Raw genomic sequence first — 23,536 nt, 5'->3', positions numbered from 1 at the left:
CGCGAAACGAGACCCGGCGAGATTTCGCGCAATATTAAGATTGAAATCTCTGACGTAGCGCCATCGATCACGAGTCGTCGATCGTGAGATTAATGGAACTCGCATCGAATTCGATCGATCGACCTTCGCCGTACGCGCACGCACGCTGTGCGCGCGCGCGCGCGTGTGTGTGTTCATTTTTGCAGGTCGCTCGCACCGACCTGGCAAGTTGCGTTAAATAAGTGGATCGATGCGAGAGACTCGCTAACAATGTATGAGCGACTCTTACCTGACATTAGGTTATTAAGCGTAACCATTACACTCTTGATACTACACGGGCTCTTTGATGTCGCGTCGTGTTCGCCTGTCATTGTTTTACGCTTGGATCACCGTTGTTATTACCGTCGTTCAACGTTCACAACGAGAGACGGTAAAAGGAGAATGAATTACGCGAAGACTGTCGATCGCGCAGTGATGTCGGCAAGATTCGGGTGTCGCGTCACCCTCGACTTCGCGTCGGAGAGCAATCCTTGGCGCGTCGGTGCAAGCGGCAGATAACCGCGCGCGATTAGTTCGCGATAGGTATCGCGAGACTCTGGGTGTCATTAGGAAGACTTTAATCGTGCGCTATTAATGTTACGTTAGGAACACAAGAGAGACGGAGAGGGAAAGAGAGAGAGGGTGGAGATAGACGGATCGCAGGAGCTCGTTCAGCCTTCCGAGGGGCGCGGGCGGACGTCTCGTCGTCGCCGGTAAGTAACTTGGCCGAAATGACTCTATTCGCGCTCGCTGTAATGCGCACGTAATTAATACATCGATGGCACGCGATACGATCGCCATGCAGCGGCGCACGGCCGTTTAACGCCTATAACCATGAGATCTGTGAATGACAAAGAACGGCCACGCGCGCGCGCGCGGTACAATTAACGATGCGTCAGTCTCGTCGCGAGACACGCCGCGGAAATTTATGAATATTTGATGCGGCTGTGGCGCAGACCGGCCGTGAAACAACACGACGGAGACATAAATAATCGTGAAGTATCTGTGTAATAATGCTGCGCTCAGCGACGTAATACGCGCTTCTCTTCGTAACAACTTCGCCGGTGATCACGAGCGAAATCGTCACCGCGGCGTCTTATCTCTCCCTCCCTCTCCCCCCCCCCCCGCCCGATATATTTTCCCCCGCTCTGTTACCATGCTCCGCGGTATTTTCTATAAAAATATTTTATCGCTTGAGAAATGTTTACGGGCGAGTTTCTTTTTTTTCTCTCTCTCCCTCTCTCTCTCGTTTCGTTCTTCTCTCGGACCGTCGGCACGACTCCACTCTGGGGATCTTCTTGGCGTGTTCGATTCTGCGAGCTTGCAAACAACCTTCTGCGCTTACCGTCTGCGCGACAGAGAGAGAGAAAGAGAGACGAAGAGAGACAGAGCCAGAGAGGGAGAGAGAGAGAGAGAGAGAGGGGGAGAGAGAGAGTAGAGCCGTGGATATATACTCCTGCCGGATAAGTATCAAGTATACAGGTCGGGCAGATATAGTCGGCCAGTATCGACCGGGTAGCCAAGTTCAACAGCCAATCCCCGGCTGCGCATTAAAACCACGCCCTTTATTTCGCGGTTGCATTAGCCACATCTCGCGGGCTGTATTTAAGTCAAGATGGAATACTTAGTTTCTTCTACCTTCATTCTCGCGAGGAGGAGGTGGAGGAGAAGGTCGAGGAAAGGGAGGAGAAGGGAAATCGCGAGACGACGACGGCGTCGTTCCCTCGTCGAGCGTCCTTGTGCGCGAGCTGAAAGCGCCAAGTGACGGCTTTCATATTATTCGGCGCTGCAGCATCATTGAATTAACATGCTTCTTAAAACTATTTCTGCGCGACGGTAACTTGAGAGGGGTTAACGTGTTTCGGATATGCCGCTGATTTCACTGCCGCGGCACTCGCGAAATTCGCGTGCCGACGAGACAGTCGGGCCGAGATGCCGAGAGTGCTATGCGAAATTTTGCGCGTTAGTCGATGTGACCCGTCGAGATTTCCTCGACAAATTTCGCGCGCAACGCAAATCTCGGTGTTTACCGAACGAACGGACGGACCGACGGATTCGCGACGGGAATGCACAACAGCAATGCATGCAAAATTTGGATAACCGCGGGTGCGAGAAATTAGCGATGTTGATTATTGTATAGGCTGCGAGCTGATTATTCATGGGAATTCGATGAGGATGAACCCCGCGGCATTAATACATAAACACCGGAGCGGCTCGCTGACGATTAATTGAATTCATTCGATCGTAACGAGGAGTAATAATTACCTCTGACGCGCCCGTATACTAGTATTACCAATCATTTGAGAAAGTATCATTAAAAGCAGCCGCGAGATCGCGGCAGTCCGCCCGCTCTTTCTATCGAATGTCCCATCGGCATAACGAATCGTTTCCATTAGAATTAATACCGAGCAATACAACGCGATCGTCGTCGATTAATCACGGAGGGAACGGAACGCACCGCTCCTCGTGTATCGGCGTACTTTTCACGAAGCATGCTTCATTCTCACGAATGCTGAAATTTCGGACAAACGTCACGTTCTCACTATCATGACGCTGCAAAATATTATCTATTCGTGTTACATCTCACCGAGCCGTATCGCACTCGTGGTGCCACATTTCTCCTCTTGGCGAAAGCGTCGCGGTAATTTTTGCCGCGCGCGAGAGTTACATCGCGACGCCGCGTCGTGAATTCGCGAAATTTCGCCATCGTCGGGAAATTCGCATTTGCATAAGTAAGGGATTCGGTTTGTCGTCGGCGAAAGCGGCGCCCGGAGCGAGGGATGGAGTGGAGAAGTCGAGTCTCAGTGTTCCGTAAAGGATATCGGGTAGTGGATGGAAGGTGCACGTCGGAATAACGGGTCGAAACGAAGGAACAGAAAGCTCTCGTTAATGAGCTTCCTCACCCTCAAAGCTTTGAAAGCCGGTTACACTCGTCTCACTCGCCCCGGCGGAGCGAGAGAGCCGTTCAATTCAAAGCTTCCAGGAAATTATACGTCTGTTACCGTTCTATCGCAAGCAAAGGCTCAAACCCGGGCCTAATAGCGGCAATATCGTATTTTAATCTCGGCTCAAGGAAGTGCATTTGTCATTCCCCCGTCGCACAAAGACTCCACGTTTTAGAAACTGCAATCACTCGACCGGGGGGGGGGGGCGGTGTGGCGGGGAGGAGAGGAGAGAGGAGCAGGACGGTTGGGACGGGAGGGCTGAAATTATTCGCTGAATTCACGCTGAGCCACGCTCGCGCGAGAACGCGGCCACCTCGCGCAGATTGAAATTTGCTGAATCAAAAATAGGTATAATCTCCTTCTCTAACTGCATCTGCAAAAACTGCTCTCGATCTCGCCGAGATTACCGGCACACCGCCGGCGTACGGTCGGAGCAGCCGTAATTTTCCCGCATACATCGCTCTCGCTCGCGCACGTTTAACATACCCGATAACGCGGCGCGATTGTCCTCCATGTGCAACAAGCGGCAATTTTTTGCTCCGGGAAAATACAATGTTTTCTCTCGCGAGACACCGCGGATGCTCGACGTCTTAGAGCAAAATCGCATCGACCATTGCGCCGACGACTGCGCTGGCGTAATGTTTAGCGTCGCGACGAGTAATCGAGTTACTGTCCGGGAATCTCCGGCACTTTTGACCCGACTCCATTTTTCGTCACTCCCCGATCTTCCATCCTGCGCAAACATTCAGAGCGTTGAGCTGAGCTAGCCAACGAGAAGCTGTAACCTGCTTCCGCGCGAGCGCGCGCGCGCGCTGAAAACCGTGAAGTTCCGTGACACTTTGCCGCCTTCTTACCGTCACGCGCTCATATCATGATAAGCGTAACTTGACGGAGCTTTCCATCGCGACCTCGCTACGAAATGCTCCAGGAGTCGCGCGCGGGAGACGAGGCGGCGGCGGGGGGACCCCCTCGTCCCTACCCCCGTAGGGAGGAGGGCCATCTGGCCGAAGGCACTCCGCAAAGTATTTCCATCGACGTGGCGGAGTTTGGACTTTGTCGCAATGCCGTCACGGCAATTTCTCCGGGGGATGGTTACTTACAGTGTTGGCTTAAACAACATACTTAACCGGGCTACTTAGTACTCACGGGGACGCAGACGTACCCCTTGCAATAATAACATTTCGCCCCCTTTAATCCGCGGCTTGCTGTTAGTCCCCGGCTAAGTATCTGTCCTCTTTGTTCCCGTCCCATCGGCCGCGCTCTGTCTCTCCTCTTCCTCCTACTCCTCCTCCTCCTTCTCCTCCTCGTCCTCCTCCCTTTTTCCTCATGCTCCTCCGTGGCGGTCTCCGGGTGAAATCAAAACACGGAAAAGCCGATACAGTTTTGCGTAATACCTCCGTCAGAGAGTGTTCGACGCGCGATGTTCTCAGCGGCGTCGCTAAGAGGAGCTCGTTGCTCCAGTCCAGGGGGTGTGCTGGGGTAACGAGGGCAACTGTTTTGTGTACAAATTGTACACTAACAACGTGGCAATGAGATTAAACGATTTTTCATCCGGTCTCCTCACGCACCGGCCGATTCAGCGAGCCGCGGCGGTCGCTGGGAGGGAGGAAGATCGCGCATCGCGCGATGCGTGCAACAGCATGCGTGGTCGTTGCGTTGCGATTTTCCACGCGAGTCTCGTTATTGAATTTTCCTCGCTCGAGCTCGAACTCGCGCTAAAACATGCGGGGATACAATTTTAAGCGGTTCGATAGGTTTTCATGTATTATTTATCTCCTCGCGGCCATACATTATGACGATCGTTTAATCCGCTTCGCGATAATTGAGCGTTGTGTTGCGTTTCGATCGTTGGCCGAATCGCGGGACAGCTAATACCGCGACGCGACGCGAAACGTAATTTCCATGGCAGCCGGCGCGCGCGCGTGTAGGTGTCGAGAACTCCGTCGCAGATTCTGACATTTTGCCGAATTCGGCAACGTCGTCGTGATGGAAGCATGCGTGCTGGATGGGGGATAAGATAATGCGCCGGTAGATGGGGTGCGGGCCCCTGTATAAGTTCTATGGAGTTAGTAGATACCCCGTCGGGCACAACATAAACCCCATAGTGCTAAGCGGCTTAGTACCTCGTAAGGGCACTGACGCCTGACATATCCATGTATACCGACTCCGGGTGCTTCGCGATTCAGGCAGAAGCTGCCTCCGTGGAGACGTTTTCGTGTGCCTTCGAGAACCTCGGCGGCGAATTCCGCAGAATTCGCATTCCGGGGGAATGCGACGATCGACGGCTCAGCAGATTTTGCATTTTTCTGATCGACAGCGGTGTGTCTTTATTTTCTAAAGATATGTTCAAATTCCCTGCGATGTTATCCGAGAAAATAGGCTCCTGAGGTACGGCAGAACGAAAGAGAGAAGCTGGTCAATTCTGTCTTGCTCGTATGGTTTGCTTCTACGATTTCATACGCCAGGGACAAATAATTCGACGCGTTTATTCAGGACGAGTGCATGTATTCGATTAATACGATTTGCTTGTTACTCGCGTCAAGTTTTGCGATCGCCTGCGACGCCTGTCGACGGGGTATTAACAAATCTATTATCCGGGCTTGCGCGTCGCATCGCATCGCTCCGCGCACAAGCGGCAAAAAATGCTGCGACCCTCGGCTACCACGATATTTGATTTTTCCCATGAAGTTTTGTACACCGCCGTCCCGTCGACGACGCGAGGGGGTCGCAAGGCTGGCGCGCGTGACACACCCCCATTGAGGCCCCATGCGCGGGATATACTTAAATTAAACGGACGCCGGTGTCGCATTATGGCATAGAGAATAGCGAGTTATATCTAACCTCTCATTAACCCCGTGTGAACGGCCGGATCGGCGCCCCATATGAAAACCGAGATCGCCGATTTTCAAACTGGTAAATCCGCCGTGCGTGGAGGGCCCCATTACGGTTTCATTACAGGTTACGGCGCGAGACGCGAGTGACATTTTAAGCGGACTCGTATGTGCGCGCACGTCGATTCATCGACGTCTCGACGGCGACTGTGTATCGCCATGTTTCGCAGCGTGTGAAGAAATTACTGGCAATTACTGGCGCAACCACCGATCAGGGGCACCGGAGAGACGCGCGGCGCGGCTGATCGATGTAATGCGACAAATCAGCGCTGCGACAAAAACTTCCGCCAAGGGATAAATTGGTTAGCAAATCACACGATATCATAGACAAAAATACTAGCTTTTTACTAACTACTATTGAGCCGAGTCGTTCGTAAAAATGTTGAAAACGGATCCCCCTAACCAAATAAAGCCCTTACCGGCCCGACGATCGATGTTACAAATATTTGTTGATTTTTCGGCACTAGCCGAAGCGACGGTAAACAAATCAGAGCGCGATTCGTCGATGCACCGCGAGCGTGCTCGCCGTTCTGCGCGAAGCGCGCGCGCGCGCGATGATCCCCACAATGCCCACTTTCTGTTTCTTTTTTCCTCTCCTCCTCTCGCCTGCCTCTCCCCCCCCCCCTTCTATCTCTCTCGTTTCGAGGCCCGTTTTACGCTTTTCCTTGCCGCGGGCTCTTCAGCTCGGGTCCTTAAGCAGCTAAGAGCCCATGATCCTTCATCGGCCGGAAGAGGAGATCGAGCGCAGGGACGCGGCGAAAGCCTCGAAAAACTTCTTACCGCAACAATGGCGTGTCCTGATTTTAAAAAGATTCCGCGAGGCTTTGCCGTCACTTTCACACCTCCCCGTGGCCGGGGCCGACCTGAGATCTACAACAAATACCTGATGGGCGTCGTAATCTCTCCGACGGGGTGGCTGGGTGCCGTCTCCCGCCGTAGCGGGAGGCCCCTCCCGTGCACCCGTGGCCCCATTATGATATTCGCTGCATTGTCGGAGTGTCGAATCTGTCTACAAATAACCACTAGAGAGAGAGAAATGGTTACTCAGTCGCTACTCTCTTTCGCCTGGCCCTTCTCTCCGTTCCGCTCCCTTGGTCGCGCACTCCTGCATCTCGCTCGCTCGCTAGCCGCTCGCTAGCTCGCCCTCTGCCCCCTCGCCGCCGCTCTCATTCCACGTCTCTGCCATTCAGAGTGGACTACATTATTTCGTTGTAAGTCCCCGGCCACACCGCATTATCCTAAACATCTAAATCCGGACAGCTGTGGAACCCGGCCAGCGGCTCTCCGCTCGGCCCTTAAACGCTTCGTTTCGATTTGTATATCGATATATACAACGTACTTTCGCATCGGCTGCTATCTCGGAAAATTATTTTCATACGTCATCCATTATCGCACGATTGTTGTTTTACACGAAGCACGAGTGAGAGAAACGAAAAAATATCCTTCACGATTTTTACGATTCAGCAGTGCAATTTTTTATTACTTTTAACACAGTGATTGCGTAGTTTTACTTCTGCTTGTTATGTCGCGACGTTGCACAATTTCTCGCAATCATTTGCAACCACTTCCAGAACGCCCGCAAGTGTCCGAGAAGAATAATTTACGTTCGCCATATTAAACGTGGAATATTTTCCCGCGAGCTTGCGCACGATGTATTTTCAAGCTTGCACACGTTGCACGAAGAAACGGTTTCGCGATTGTTTACGCCCGAGCGCTCTCCCCTCTCTCTCTCTCTCTCTCTCTCTCTCTCTCTCTCTCTCTCTCTCTCTCTCTCTCTCTTCGTCGTCTCGACGAGAGAGTCTCGTTCCGCTACCTTCCCGCACCGAATGAGAACCACTTCCTAATGAATGCGCCAGAGGTGTCAGAGCAGCAACTGTCAAAACACGACCGGCAAGACGGCGACCGTGCCATCGAGCGAACGACGGAGATAAACGATAGCGGGCAGGGCGAGGGTAGACGAAGACAGAGCGGACCTTTTCACGCCATATTGGATGTACCTTGAAAACGGTGCACGCCACCGAAGCCTATCGATAATCGCGACACTCATCCCTTTATTCTACCGTACGAAATTCCGGCGAGCAGCGCGTGCACGGTACGTGCCGCGCACACATTCACTGCGCACATGTGTGCGTGTGTTTTTGCGGAACGATGCGGTGCAGTTGTCCCGCGAGCTTGTTGCGTAACGTTTTTCAACATTCCTCCCTCACCCTCGCTCTTTCTCGTCCTCTCACCCTCTTCCGTGCTATTGTTGAGTTGTTGCCGATATTATCGACCGGCGTAAACCATCAGTTTCTCCACAAGTCGTGGCTCATGGAGAAACCCGCGGCCGTTTTCATTCGTTACTTCCCATCGTGAAATTTTTCCTCTCCTAGTGCGCGACTTTGCACACAGCAGGGTACGTCTTGCGCTTCCTATCTCACCAAACCAACTTAGTACCTTCGATTCGGTCGTTCATTCAAGCTTCGTGCAATCGCGTAACTCTCCGACGAGTTTCCACACAGTGAAAGGATTATTCGCTTTTCGGCGACCGATATTATTCTGTATGTATTAAGATGAATGGCTGCGCTATAGAAGGTAGAAGAGAGGAGAAAGGAGAGATAAGTAGAGGATGGATACATCATTATATGATATAGTAGTAGCATATGAGGTAATATATATTTGTCAGCATCATCACTGCTTTCAGATGGTGGTTCAGATATCGTTCTTTAGACGACTAAAGCGGAAACTCTCTCCAGAGTATCGCAACAACATTTGGTCAAACTTCATCATATCACTAATTTCACAAACCGATAGATACTACCCAGTAGTCTTTTGCTCAAAAGAGAGACATTCGCGTCATGCGCGCTCTTGGAGAAGCTCCGCTCGAGACAGCTCAATCCACAGCGGATCGCGCTGAACTTTGAGCATTCGCCGCGTCTCGTCGTATCCTCACTGCCGCAATTTTGAACTTTTCTCACGCGCTCGACTCGACTCGACTCATCTCGAAGCGATCCGCACGTCTTCTCTCTCATGCAGCTTGCACGAGCGCGAATTCGGCGAGTCGCGGAAACAAGAAATCCCCACGATGATGACGACGACGACGACGACGACAGACACACTCGTGGACCGTGCTCGGGAGTTTCTTCGTGAAATCACCGCGACGGCTGAAGGCCGCCTCGAGTCGTCCCGGCTCGACTCGGCTCGACTCGAGTCGAGTCGAGAGCGCGACGTAAAAGTTCGCGAGTATTGCTCCATTCCCCGCGTCTCAACGACTCCATCTTCGTGGCTGGAAACCTACCCAGCTGCCGAGCACCTTGGAAGGCGAAAGGGGAAGAGCAAACGGGGGAACCCGTCGTGTGACAGAGAAGGAAAATAGGAGGGAGACGTTGATGGGAAGGAGAAAGAAAGAGGAGAGAGAACGAGAGAGAGAGAGAGAGAGAGAGAGAGAGAGAGAGAGAGAGAGAGAGAGAGAGAGAGAGAGAGAGTGAAAAAGAGAGGAAGCGGTCGCATGTGGAAGCATCAGGCAGGGTGGAGTCGACCTCGTCGAGAAAGAGAGAGAAAGAGAGAGCTTAGGCGTGCGCTGTGGGCATATCGGCCTTTCGGGAGTCTTGGTCGATGTTCCCTGGTTCCTGGTTAACCCGCGGGATCGGTTACAGAGCGACCCGACCAGCCGATTGGTTCATTTTGTCAGCGATACCCGCCCACGCCGCGTTATCGCGCAACTACTCGATCCGTCTGCGTCTAGCCCGTGTTGCCTTTCGCACTCTGTTCGCGCCTCTCTCCTGCCTGCACACACACACACACACACACACGTCACCCTTTTACCTGTCACACTCCTCTGATCTAGCCATTTGTTTCTCCCTCACCGTGTCGCTCAGCCGCCGATAATCCCGTCCCGCCTTCGTCGCGCGTTCCCAAGTCGCGCGCGCGTTTTCGTGCCTCGATCCTACACCGGCTCGCTTTTGACCTTCGACGAAAGCGAAAAAAGAGAAAAGAAGGATCGTGTCCGGGACACGGTTCTAAGATTGTTAACGGCCGGTGACTCCGCAATTTTTCGATGGCGCGCCGTGGAAGCGTGTGACGTGCGAATCTGTGGGAAGAACGGCCGATTTCAACGAGAGGACGACAACGTGCTCTTTCTGTCTCTCCCCCTCTCTTCTCTTGCTCTCCCTCTCTCTCTCTCTCTCTCTCTCTCTCTCTCTCTCTCTCTCTCTCTCTCTCTCCCTCTCTCTCTCAGCCGTGGCCGCGCATATGGTTTAATCGCTTTAATCGGCGAGGACGCGCGAGCGTAACAAGGGAAATCGGTAATGGGAGATTTTCGTGGAAAATAATAATTATCCTGTTCGATTGCGAGCGTAAGCGGGCAAATATCGCGCCCGCTCGCCGTTAGAAATAACAGCGGGCGTTTGTGATGTAACAATAACGTCGCGGCTCGCGAGCCCGCAATAGCAATTTTGCTCATGAGATCGCGTGTCCAGCACGTTGCAGAATCGCGCGGGTGCAAATGTTAAGCCATTTTAATGCGTCGATGCGTTTAACACGTTCCGTGGATTACGCGCGAAATTTGCCACTCCGTTTAACAGTCAGGACGGCGCAGGACGTATAATGGATGCGAGGATGCGAACAAAATACTCATGATGGTCTGTTGTAATGTCATAATAATCTGTTATTATATATTTGCGCGAATGTATGTACAGGCGCACAAATAATATTTTAATAATAATATTAATAATATTAATAATATATATAATAATGTTCCATTTCTCTCTTCTTCTTTTTTTCTATTTCTTCTCTCTCCTCTCTTATATTTATATTTATATTTATATATATATAATTTTCGTGTGTTGATAGTCTTTATGTAAATTACACGAGTCTTCACCTATAGTATATGTATATATACTATGTATATATGTATATTATATATACGTATAGTATACGTACTGTTTATCTTCATATTTATATCTTCGGACTGATTATACAAGAATTTCGCTAAACGTGTCTATCTACAGAGAAAGGGGCGAAAAGCGCGAGATACCCTTCTTCTCGCGCGCTTAACTCGGCAATAATATAAACGGTCACGTCGCGAGCTCATCACCCAGTCGAAATTTCTTGAAGATCTACGCTAGTCCCGTTTAAAATTTCGTCAAATTTAAAGGGTTCCGGTGATCAATTTCGCGGGCCTTTAAATCGAAACTTCCGGGATTAATGTACAACCAAAATTTCGACTCGAGCGAGCCGACGCTCGACTCTCCTCGTCGTCCTTGTCTGTCTCGGTTGAAATCACAGAATTCACCGCTCGACTCGACTCCTCAAAAAGGAAAAGAGAAAAGATACAAGCCCGCGAGAAGTGCGCGAATTAACCGATGCACACGATGACGACGTCGAATACACCGTACGATAAAATACTCGTCTTACTTACCGCAGCTGTTTCAGCGTTAGCGCGCGACTCTTTCGCGCGATCGGTCGCGTTTGTTCTCTCGCTTACCGCCGGCTGCGACGCGTGGCTGTTGTGCGGTTTCGCGGCTCAAACGGGGCTCAAAAGGAAGAGTAAGAGAATCAAAAGACGAAGAGAAAAGGGGCGGAAGCGAACGCAAGGGCGGAGAGAATCGCGCGTGCTGTCCGTCGCAGGGACACAGGGGATCTCCCGATACCGATACCGCAAGCGAGTTCCACCTCGGACATCCCTTCGCGTTTCGCGCTCCGTCGCCTCGCGCCTGCGATTACGGGCCGGATCGGGCCGCCGCATTCGCTCCTCGACGACACCCCGACGCGTCGGCGAAACACAGCGGTACAGTTGGCACGCCCGACCGCTTAACTAATCGATCACACAGAGATGCGACTCGCGATAAAAAGAGAGCGAGAGAGAGTGAGAGAGAGAGAGAGAGAGAGAGAGAGAGAGAGAGAGAGCACCGGTGGGGGGCAGGAGGAGGAGGAGGAGGAAGAGAGGAGGGGAAAGAGGGAGGGCGCTAAAAAGCGGCGCTATTTACAAACTATGGGGATTCCACTGTGTATATACTACGCGTGGTTCGTAGGCTTCGACGAGTCAGACGGGTCGGGCAACGCCTGAGAGAAACAGTTATGTACACACCACCACCATCATCCCATCGCACCCCGTGACCGTTCGTTCTCTCCTTCGTACCCGAGAGGATTGCACTTATCCGACGGACTTGTACTCACTTTTCGAACAGTCTATTCTGTCCGTCTTCCCCCCGGCCCTCTCCATTCTCGCGCGGTCCGCGATCGAGGAGCATTTTCTTCTCGCGCAGGCTGCCTCGACATCATCGGGGAGAGGAGAAGCTCCCCCCAAGCGCACCCCAAAGCATGCTGACACTCAGCATATTCTCACCACTCAGCGTATTCTCGAGCTGGCCTTGCGCGCTCGGTGAATTGTTCCGTCAACGATACCACGTCGTTGATTTCTCTTCGCTGGCGGTACACCGTTCCCCGCTCCGACCGTCATGGAGACTACGACGGAGACTCCGACGAAGCGAAGCGATGAGGTCGTCTCGAAGAAAGGCGTGTTCGCGAATGTCATCGAACGATCCTCGCGCGATGACTGCGTGTCACCCGTCGACGTCCTGCCGTGCGTCGACCTCCGTCGCGCCGGTTCTCGACGAGGTTGTCCACGAGGTTTGTCACCGATTCGCCGTGTATATCGCTCGTCCTTGAAACTTCCGTCGACCGACCGTTTCCTCTCCATCGTCGTCATCCCCGTCGACTCACGGAGACTCCTCTGGCAAAGCAGATAGCCGGCTCGCGCGGCGACGACCGAACGAACGAACGAACGAACGAACGAACGAACGAACGAACGAACGAACGAACGAACGAACGAAAGAAAGAAAGTGAGTAAGTCTGTTCGCTCGCCCGCTCGCCCGCTCGCCCACGGTGTCGCGATAGCGCACGTCGACGGCGTTTTACCTCGACGTCACACGGTATCATCGCTTGCCCCAAGGATGGCGCTTCTTCTCCTGTCGCTCTCGTCGAATCACGAGGGTGAGAACGGCCTGTGAATCTGCGGTCTCGGATTCGGCAACGGCGGCAGCGGCGGCGGTGGCGGCGGTGGCGGCGTGGCGACCCTTATCAGACCCTGACTCTGAGCTTGACCCTGAGGTGTCTGCTGCCGGGGGGGCGGGCTGCCCCGGGAGGAGGGGGTGCCAGGGCTGGGCACAGCCACCCTCAAGGGACCCGCGACCGACAGGTTCGCCGCCAGCAATGGCGGGCTGTGGGCCTCCGACAAACTGTCCGACAGCCGCGAGAGCCCACCGTCGGACAGCCGCGATGTCTCGGATATCCTGGATATCCCATCGCTCAGCTGGGGGTGCGGGTGGTGTAGCAGGCCTTCGTGCGGGTGGAGCCTCGGCGGTGGCAGTCCCAATGGATCCGGCAATCTGTAATCGAAAGGAACGACACGGGGTGTGTTGTGACACTCGGTTCAGCCGGCGAGAGGCGTTCGATAAGGAGACGTTCGATAAGGAGAGAAGTCTGAGTTGTAGCAGAAGATACAACTTAGCGGAGACCGCTTGATTTGGCAACAAGCGCGCGGCGTCTTTTCGCGACGTTAACTCGCGAGAGAGCAGTGTGTCGGTATCGACGGCTTTAATCGCGAGTCTTGATGAACCCTTAATGAACAGGGCTGTGAGAATGCTCGCGAAGGCTCGGTGTTGCGACAAGACGTCTCGCGAGAGTAATTTTGAGTAACAAAGAAATCAGCTGCTAACTCATAACAGCTGATACCTCGATCCTACATCACCCCTGGGCCCTATAGCCTGGAAAGGGCTGGTCTCCGCGATCCTGAAAATCCCTCCGCTCGGCATAGTCGGGTGGTTAGGCTGCGGACTATGCGGCCCGAATCGGAAGCCCGTCGGCGGAAACTTGAAAGGCGTCGTGTGGCCGAAGCGAAACTGCGGCTGCGTAGGATCGAAACGGAAATTTAAGGAAGGGGTTGGCAAGGGTCCGAGGGGTCCGAGGGGCACCGGGGACGGTTGGTGGTTCGGTGGCGGTGAGGCGTTTGGTGACGCTGGTGATGCTCCTCCGAGGGAAATGTCGGAATCCTCGGAGTCGCTGCCGCCGGGTCCCGGGCTCAGGGTGCGCCGCGTGTTTCCGTTTCCCGGGCCTGACTGCTGTTGCATCCTGAAAAACAACAGCGTACGCAACGTTTTACGACGGTCGATGCTGTCGAGTTATCTGCAAGAAGAGATCGTCGGGAATTAATCGACGTTTTCACAAACGAGAGGGGAACGCACACGCACACGCGAGTGAGCGCAACACGAAGTCTAGCGCGAAGAACAGACGTGGGATCTGGGATTGACGATACGTTGCTCTCGGGTTACTCTTTTGCCGTTCAACACGAAAAAATCGCCGTCATTCACGACGATCGTTAACGATTCCTTGAGAATCCGCTGAAGGTTCCCCGTTCGTATCGCGCGAGCTCATCCTACTTGCACGTGCGTAGGATCAAAGAGACTCTTCCATCTTTAACTTTAAGCAACCCCGTCGCCTCTTTACGGGACGCGGAGGTCAACGAAGGAGGTCGTCGGCTACTTGAACTCCAGACTGTGATCATCTCCTCGGCAGCGGCCGGAGCCACCGGCAAGAGGAGGACGCGCGCGTAGGTGTGCTTGGCCGCGGTGGGAATTTTAATTTGTTCGTCGCATATAGGTGGCACATGCATACACACGTGTATACGTGCGCACACACGTGGATGTGAAAAGCCGGCGTTGAAAACACTTTGTTTCCAGTCATCACGCCGCGAATAGAGCGTCTCGTTGTAATTAATGAGCGCGCGCTCATCCTTCCCAGGTGGAGGCGCGAGGATTCACGGGAGAGTAACGACGATTCCCCGACGAAGGCTCTCGCATGGAGGAGGGAGAGAGGGAGAGATTCACCTCATTACTCGGTAGATCACGGACAGATATGGAAAAACACGCTAAACTTCACACACGCCCCGAATGACGGATGGCCGTGTGTGTAACGTAACCCTGTGTTCCGCGGCGTGCTCGCCGTCATCGTCGGCGCGGCCGGCCGCGGCCGCGGCGGCGGGAAAATATTATGCCGATCCATCGCCCATTACGCCAGCGTTCTGTGTCGCCCTCGCCTTCGCCTGCCACCGCCGCAGCGTATCCTCGAGGCGGCAATTAAAAAGGATACAGATTTCGTCGCGCGATACTCCCCTACGGGATCAGAATTAACTCGTTAACGCGGCGGAATTCGCGATTGCGATCTTGGGAATCGCGGAGATCCTACCCCCTGCATTCTCCGCGGCTGATCGATCGCGGCGGCAACGCGCGGGCGGTGAACGTTTACGAAATAACGAGCGAGGTAGCGACGCAGTAGCGAACGTCCCTGGGACGCACCCTTGGGGGGACCCCTTCAGTCTTCGCTCATTCGACAGGACGAACGATCCTGTTGACCGCGTGCATCGGCGACACACGGCGACGTTCGGGATCGACGGCTGGCTAGGAAAAAGCGCTCTCGCTTGGAAATACAAGCGCGAGGGAGGCGCGCGCGCTGCCGCGCGAGAATCGTCTCCGTCGCCCCGGCAAAGACAATGAGAGGCGGTCTCGCGGTCGTCTTAAAAGCCTCTCGGCCGCAGATCGATCCCGTGCAGCGGGGCTTCCGAGATCCTCTCGTATTTTCTTTGCTAATCGAGTCTCGAGTCTCAGACCCGTACTGTTACCACGGTAACGCCTCTCCTTGAGAGTCGGAGGAACGTCGAATCGTTCGTCTTTTCTCTCTTTCCCTTCCTCTCTTCTCTCTTCTCATTCTATCTTTCCCCCTTTCTTTCTCTTTCTCTCTGTCTCAAGATCGCGGGAAAAAGCTCGATCGCGACGAGCGCGCAACGACTCCACGGACGAACCGCATTCGGAAATGAGAATCAGGATCGCATTCGCGAGATGTGCGCGAGGACAGTTCCTTCGACTCGTTCGCTTCTATTCGAGAAAACCGGCAAGGTCTTCGTGGCGTTTTCGTCATTGTATCGGGCCGAGTTTGTCAGCACTAAACGCGCGACGAAAACGCATATTTACGTGTCGCGCGAAATAAGGATCAACAGATCTCGCTTAGTCGGAGAATTAATGGCGTGCTTCGTGAGCGTTATCGCGCTTGTTCCGAAATATGCTTCTCGTACCTGGGTGGTTATTTAATTCCATTTCCCCCCTCCTTTTTCTCTCTCTCTCTCCCCCTTTGTCTTAATGCCTCTTGCATTTTATAATTCCGCGGTGAATATTCATGCAAGCTCCCTTTTCATTGCGCCTAATGGCGTACTCGGATAAATTAATACGACGCGGAGAGGCGAGTTCGCCGACGGACGCGTTAAAATAATCTTCGATCATACGCGGTGCCGTACGCGACTGCGGAGAGCGAGATGGACGGACAGAGAGAGAGAGAGAGTGAGAGAGAGAGAGAGGGGGGGGGGAGGGGGGAGCTTAAAAAGTACGCCGATGTTAATCGGATGAAATAGCATCATCGTGTTCTTGACAACGCAATCGGGACTCGATCGCCGCTGAATTATACTCGTGAATAATGAAATAAGCGACCGTGAACAGTCGCCGCGCAGCGTTCGATTTTGATTTTACGCACTCGCGCGTTACACGTCCGCGACGAGTGCGAGAGACAAAAGTGCGGGCTGTATCCCCCCACGGTCTCTTCCCTCTCCCAGCGGTAATTCAAGATCCGACATCATCACACACGTGGCAAATGTGTAATTCCTTTTTATCGCTCGCGCGTTTTTCATCTTTTTGCTCACTTATCTCTCGCGACCCGTTATCCGATTCGTTCCCCATACCGCTTGTCCCCGAGACTTCGATCCGCGCAATTTTTCGCGCGTATGACGAACGTTGCGCTTCTTTGCAATATCAAAAATATCTCGTTCCCTCTCTCTCTCTCTCTCTCTCTCTCTCTTCTCTCTCTCTCTCCCTCTCCCTCCCTCCCTCCCCTCTCTCTCCCCTCTCAGCATCCGCGTTGTTGACGGCGATAATACGAGTTCAATTTGTCCACCTCTCAGCGCTCCCTCTCTTTCTTTTCTCCACCACGTTCTTTCACCCACATGGCCCCTCGCCTTTCTCCTCTCTTGTCCCACACGCATTTTCGCCTCCACACGCGAGATACCCGACGCGTTTTAATTATGTTCCTGGACCGCCGGCCTTTATCTTCGTCCTTTCACGAGATACCCGCACGAGACGGCACGAGTTATTATATGCCGGTGCCCGTCTCGTCCTTCCCCCCCCCTCTCCTACTTCCCTACCCCCCTTCTCGTACCGTTCCGTCCCACATGGTATTCCATGGCGATCGTTCCCATTGAGATCGTCTTAATGTCGTGGCATTAAAGCGCGGAGACTCGGGTGTCAATTTTTCGGCGTGCATAAAAGGGGTATTAAAGCTCCGCGTGTTCTCGGATTTCGTCGCCGCGCCGTTGTAGCGCCGCAGTCCGCGCTAATTGCGTTCCGATGGACGACAAATTGAAAGCTTTCAATACCCCCTTCCCGCCCCTTTCCGAGCCGCCCCTTGGCTACCGCCCCCCGCAACGATACAGCGAAATTGCTCGCGTTAATGCGATCCGTTCGCGTTTGAACGTTTGCATGGAGTCAAAATACTTCGTGTTCAACGCACGTTGATTTATGAGCCGAGTGAAACAACGAAGCGCGAGTCACGCGACAGTAAGCGAAACGATATTTCCGTAAAAGGTGAAATACAACGTGCTCTTTGCCGCTCCCTCTCCTTCTCTCCTTCTCTCTCTCTCTCTCTCTCTCTCTCTCTCTCTCTCTCTCTCTCTCTCTCTCTCTTTCATTCCCTTTTACCGTAAATTAGCGGAATATTATTTTTGTGCCACTTAGCTGCAGCACTGTTTGATTTCCCCTCCTCAATGAAATCCAATCCATTAAACCGGTATGTGCACCGATAATTCCAACCGGCCGCGGAGCCATTACCTATGAATTTACACATCTCCGTAATATCTTTTAAATATTTCTATAAACACCAATGAGGGATTAAGCGCGGATCCGCTAGGGAGCCAGTTTGTAGAATAATTTACGATCGAATTATGTCGGTCTCTCCTCTCTATACTCCCGGCGCGACCGGCATTAAATTTTCCGCCCATCAATGTGTTCGAAAAAAGATTAATGAAGCGTGCGCCGTGATAATTACTCGCTTGCCGAGTAAACAGACTTTTTGCACACTGTCTTAGCGTTGATAACCTCGTTTACAAAACAATACAGGAACTAATGCAGTTTTAATAGACCAGAACGGCGAGAAAGAAAGATAGTGAGAGAGAGAGAGAGAGAGAGAGGGGGGGAGAGAGAGAGAGAGAGAGAGAGAGAGAGAGAGAGAGAGAGAGAGAGAGAAAGAGAGAGAGTGTGTGTCACGAACGTTATTCATTTTCGCAGCACTCAACCTGCCTGCCTTCTGATGTTCATATTTTAAGTATCAAAAGCTACGTTTACTACAATGCCGCGTTGGAATCATGGAAGTGAGTAACTCCGATAAAACGTAAGACCCGGATGAAGATGAAGAATAAAGATAAATCCGATTCACCTTTCTACCGTTCTTCCTCTCTCTCTCTCTCTCTCTCTCTCTCTCTCTCTCTCTCTCTCTCTCTCTCTCTCTCTCTCTGTCTCTCTCCCTCTCTCTTTTCCGTGCGCTCGCTAAAAACGATTTCGCACGCATTTCGTTATGCACTTGCGTGTGCCCGTGTTCCTGCGAGCGAACGTGCGCGCGCGAATTCGCGTGGCGAATCGCAACGTCGAGAGAGCCGCAAAGGCGGATGGCAAAGGCCAACAGGTGACGTTGTACTTTCGGGCGCGAGACGGGGCGGTGATTAAAAAAGAAATTCATCAGCTCGCCGGGGGAAAGTATCAGGTGCAGCGACGGTGGAGAACGCGGCGATGAATGAGGAGAGGACGGTGCGCGCCGTTGCTCCCGCCGTCGCCGCTGCCGCTGCCGCCGTCGCCGTCGCCGCTGCCGCCGTTAAAGTATTTATGCCGCATGACGAGTCACTTTTGGAATCCCGCCGTATATTATAAAGTATTATGCACGGGGACGATGACCAGGGCTCAAACCGTGACGGAAGCTACTGTAATTACGCGCAAGATGGTCGCGGCCCCGGTGTGCCACGGTATACAGCCACCATTGATCCCCGATCGAGAAACTCGCCGGTGAAAGGTGCGCGGCGCGTCGACGACGATGACGACGACGACGACGACGACGACGACGATGAAGACGGCATTTGGCTATCTAGGTAGACAAGTGTCTACCGATACGTCGCGTTCGAATTATTCGAGATTACTACGAGAAATTGATATGGCCGTGTCTGCTCTTCTTGTCGCACGGACATGACGCGATAAGATAATTTGAATTCCCGTCAATATATACATGTGCGCTCATTCAAGTTTGTACTGATAACTAGTATTCTCGGAAGACTGTGTAATGTTGGAAATAAATTTTTTATACTCGGCTTTTTTTACTAGTCTGGTTTTCTTCTTCTCTGTTCTCTCTCTCTCTCTCTCTCTCTCTCTCTCTCTCTCCGTTACTATATGTTATTAGATAATATCAATCGTCCTGATTGCCCACGTGCACCGCTCGATGATAATTATGAAATGTCAATCATTTCAAAATACGATGAAAAAGCTGACAAGGTAATCGTGTGTCACATAACATCACAGCCGCTTGATCCGCACTGACTGGACTGACATTCAAGATTACGACATTGCGAATTAGTTTCCACCATTTCTTTCTTCTGTCCGTTCTTTTCACATTTTTACACGGTGCTCTACCATGTGCAAAGAAGCGATTGGTTGCAGCGCGATATCGCCAGCGGATCTGTCCTGTGCGTAATGTCGCGGGCGAGAGCGACAAGGAGAGATTGACGAGGGATATCATTTTAACAGAATCTACCCCGTGTTAAGGGGGACACACCGTGGATTTCGTGCGTGGTATGAAACCATCTCTCCCTCTCTCTGTCTTTCTTATTCTGTGTATCCCTCTGCCTCTCCCCGTCAGCGTGCCTCTACGACCCCTCCGCTGGAACCAACCCCGTGCCAATGCTAAATACCCGGCGCGCACAATGGAGTACATATCGTTCGAGAATCTGAGCCATGCGAAGTCCTCCACAAAAGGTAACTGGATACCGGTACGAGGAAGAGACGGCATGTGAACAGAGACCCCGCGATTTCAAGGGAGGCACGACCTCCCCTCCCCCCCCTCGTATCTCCTTACTCTCTCTCTCTCCCTCTGCGCCAGAGCCATGCTCCGCGCCACTCTCGTTTCGCCCTCGTTCTTCAACTTCTTTTTTTCGACGCTAGCTCATTTTTAATAGCCGCTAATAGAGACGTTAAAACGATACGGGCCCTCTTGCTCGACTCGGAACCCGATGCTCAATTCTTCTCTCGCTATCGCAGCCTTCCGTCCGCCTGCCGGTCGTCCAAAGCTTCCCCCTCGTGGAGCGACAAGCGGGTTTGCGCGTTCGGCTCGTGATCGCGACAACGTGGACATGTAAACAGCGCGGAGATTGGGACTCATATCGATCGACCGATCGGTGGATCGGAGGATATCACAGATCGGTCGAGCGATCGATTCACCGCGCTCGATAGCACGTTGTCGTCGTCAGGCGCGAGACAGAGCGAGCGCGAGCGGAAAGGCGCATCCGTGCGCCGCTTTATCGCTTCCCGCTTCAATCTCGAGGTTACATTAGGCGGATAACACGCCTGAGACAAAGGAAGGCGGCCCGCCCCATATGCATTACGCTGAAAACGTCCGACTGGCAGAGTGAGCTCCGGCATCACGGACAGGTAGCCCATGATTTGCAACATTTTTATCCGAGCCAACATCGGGACGCGCGCGCACCGCGGCGGCGGCGCGTCGTCGCGCCGACGACCGTAAGGACATGGTTTGCGTTTCTGGCCAGGCTCTCTCACTCTCGCCCCCGGCTCGGCCGGCCCCGCGGATCATCCTTTCCGTCTTTCTGTCACCCTCGGCAGCCCTGAGAAACTGGGCAAATGTTTGCCCGCGAACAAAGAGTATCCACTGACGTGGCGACCTCACTTGTTCCGGCCGCGTTCGCGGTTCCCGGACCGCGGCAGGCTCTCGCTGTGTATATTTTGGGAAGATTTTTAAGTGCGTGATGTGCACCGACCGAAAACCGATACCCACGTGTCTCTCCCGGCCTCCCCCGGCCCCTCGCCGGCTGTCTCTCTTGTTTCCCTGTGACGATCCGATGAATCGTCCTCTTTCGCGGAAAAGTTTCTCTCCCTCTCTCTCTCTCTCTCTCTCTCTCTCTTTCTCCTTTTCTGCCACTGATGCTGCTGCGCGACCACACATTTCGCTGTGGAGAATAAGGGCGCATTCACACCTGGGCAGAAAAGCAGAAAGCAAAAAGGCAGCAGCTAATCAGAACTCGTGCTGATAGTCTGTCTCTCTCTCTTGCGAGAGTTTTTCTCTCTGTCATTCTCTTAGCTTCTGCTGTTCTGCTTTCTGCTTTTCTGCCCAGGTGTGAATGCGCCCTAAGAACTCATCTGGCGGCGAGTCGACATTCCTCGTCCCATATGTGTCGATCAAAGCGCATCGATGCTTTTCTTACGTGATTACGTTGTTGACGTTAATGCTGTCGCGACGTTATTAAAGAAACGCTGTTCCATCGGCGCGACACGACATTTACATTTGGAATTATAGACGCGATCGACATTGAGTAGTGCCTACTTACCTTGAACTTAATTATATAAAATAAGATAGCGTATTAACCGAGCACTATAATTGACTACGGAGATGTGTATAAAGATATACGTATCGCGCCGAGGGATAAGCGTCCTTCTTTCGTTCTCTCATTCCTCTCCTCTGCTGTTACAGACGGTTGAGGAAAAAAAAAATGTAGCTCATGCTAGACAGTTCTGATTTTGTGATATGTGCTATCGCTCGATTATACAATTATAAATCGCAACACTGTGCGTTACGTCATTGTTTTGCATATTGCGCGACACGAGATATTACTGAAATTATAGCCTTGCGTTTCCTAATAGCTGTTGCGAGTTGATATTGCAATCTACTACTAATCTGCATTACCGTGATAGCAATATCGACGGATCGTGTCGCCCTGCGAGAGGATACTCTCGTAGTCGTCGTTACTTTGTGTCCCACCGCCATGAGAAAGAGGTATCATTCCAATTAAAACGACCCCCTCCCCTCGTAATTAACCCGATTATTTGAAGAATAGGCGCGAGGTTCACTCGCGAGGCATTATGAATCTCAATGAGATGCAGATGCGAAGCTTGACAGGTCAGATGATCGGCACGAGGGCGGATAGTGGCCGGGGGTAGCGGGAGGAGGGTGCACATCGATTTTTCAATTCGCCATTACGGTCTCTACGATGATAGTCGTGTCGCATTAGCGAGATAGGCATCGCGCGTCTCTTTCTCTCTCTCTCTCTCTCTCGCTCTCTCTCTCTCTCACTTTCTCCACCCCCTCATTCTCTCCCCCGCTTTCTTCCGCCCGAGCGATCGCGCTCGTTGACTAGAGACGACGACAAACATTTTCCTACAGGAGCATAGACATCTCGAGTGTTTGCCCAGGCGTTCGAACGAGGTACCCCGGGCTTCCCCGGCCATTCTTCGTGGGAAAAATCTTCGAAAATTAAATCCTTGCCCGGCTCGTCCTCAAGGCTACGCGCGGCCAGCGCTAATCCTATTGTCTCAGACCGTATGCGTGTACGTCTTTGGCGGCCGACAGAGGGAAATTATTATCCTCGAGGGACCCGTCCCTCCTGTCCCGGGAGGGGAGGGAAAATTACGGGAATGTCGGCCGCAATGGAGCGAGACGAACGAGAGGGAAACCTCGCGGAAAGACGCGCGTCTCTCCGCGAACATCGAGGGCGCGCATCAGCTCGCGTCTCGCAAGTCCGAGCGAGTCGCGATTCGACAGCCTAATGACTCGAAAATCTCCGATCGACCTAGGACGCTTGTTAAGCCGCGTCCTCCTCGAGACTTCACGCTAATTGCGGATCTTGTTCCCGTACGCTTCCGTGAGTCGTACACGCCGCGGCGGCGGCGGCGACCGGACAGTCGTCGAGCCTGCGAGTATTTCACAGTCGACCGAAGAAAGACGTAAGACGTTTTTAATGAGCCATTCGGGGGCACAATAGATCGCCGAAGAATGTCAGGAGAGAAACGAGTGGCACTCGCTGATTCGTCTGTATTGTTCTCGCCCGCGGCGGGGCGGGCAGGGGGAGGGGACCTTGCGTGGTGAGCAGAAATTCATACAGGAGCCCGTCTCGTTTACGCGATTTTCGTGCTGGAGATTGAGAGAGTCTCCGCGCAGTGGTTCACGGTGATGCAATCCCGGACGAAAACGCGGAGAAAAGGGAGTACGGCACTTTTCAAGACGCACATTGGATTGCTCGGTCGACGCGTCGACGAAGTCGTACGTGTACGCCGAATTTCACCGTCGGTTTGCCGTCGTTCGTCGGGATTAGGGCGCACCGCGGCCGTGAATATTCACCGGCCGTGCTCCGCGCGCGAGAATTCGGCGTTTCATTTAATTTAATGACCCGCTCCGTAGGAGACGGTCGGTGCGCGTACATCAGAAATCGCTCTGTAAATAATTAATATGTAATCAGACTCCGCGTTTGTATGCGGAGAGCGAGAGGAGGGAGGGCGCACAAGAGAGAGAGAGAGAGAGAGAGAGAGAGAGAGAGAGAGAGAGAGAACGGTAGGGACACGAATG

At 52.9% G+C, this 23,536-nt stretch overlaps 1 protein-coding gene across 2 annotated transcripts in view; it reads right to left on the bottom strand.

Annotated features, from left to right (window-relative positions):
- Positions 1-11,746: 11,746 nt before the first annotated feature.
- Optix (optix) overlaps positions 11,747-23,536 on the bottom strand; it is a 54,089-nt gene continuing 42,299 nt past the window's right edge. Inside the window, exons 2-3 of one of the 2 annotated variants that reach the window (XM_019841402.2) lie at positions 13,568-13,963; positions 11,747-13,221 (exon numbers count right to left, since the gene is read on the bottom strand). In XM_019841402.2, coding sequence (XP_019696961.2) covers positions 12,819-13,221; positions 13,568-13,963 — 799 coding nt within the window. In that variant the 3' untranslated portion in view covers positions 11,747-12,818. The remainder of the gene's footprint in view (positions 13,222-13,567; positions 13,964-23,536) is intronic. The other variant, XM_025297739.1, reaches the window with a different exon arrangement.

This window comes from Harpegnathos saltator, unplaced genomic scaffold (genome assembly GCF_003227715.2).
Source record: "Harpegnathos saltator strain DR-91 unplaced genomic scaffold, Hsal_v8.6 scaffold184, whole genome shotgun sequence".
Taxonomy (NCBI): Eukaryota; Metazoa; Arthropoda; class Insecta; order Hymenoptera; family Formicidae; genus Harpegnathos; species Harpegnathos saltator.
This window is presented reverse-complemented; position numbering and strand designations above follow the sequence as displayed.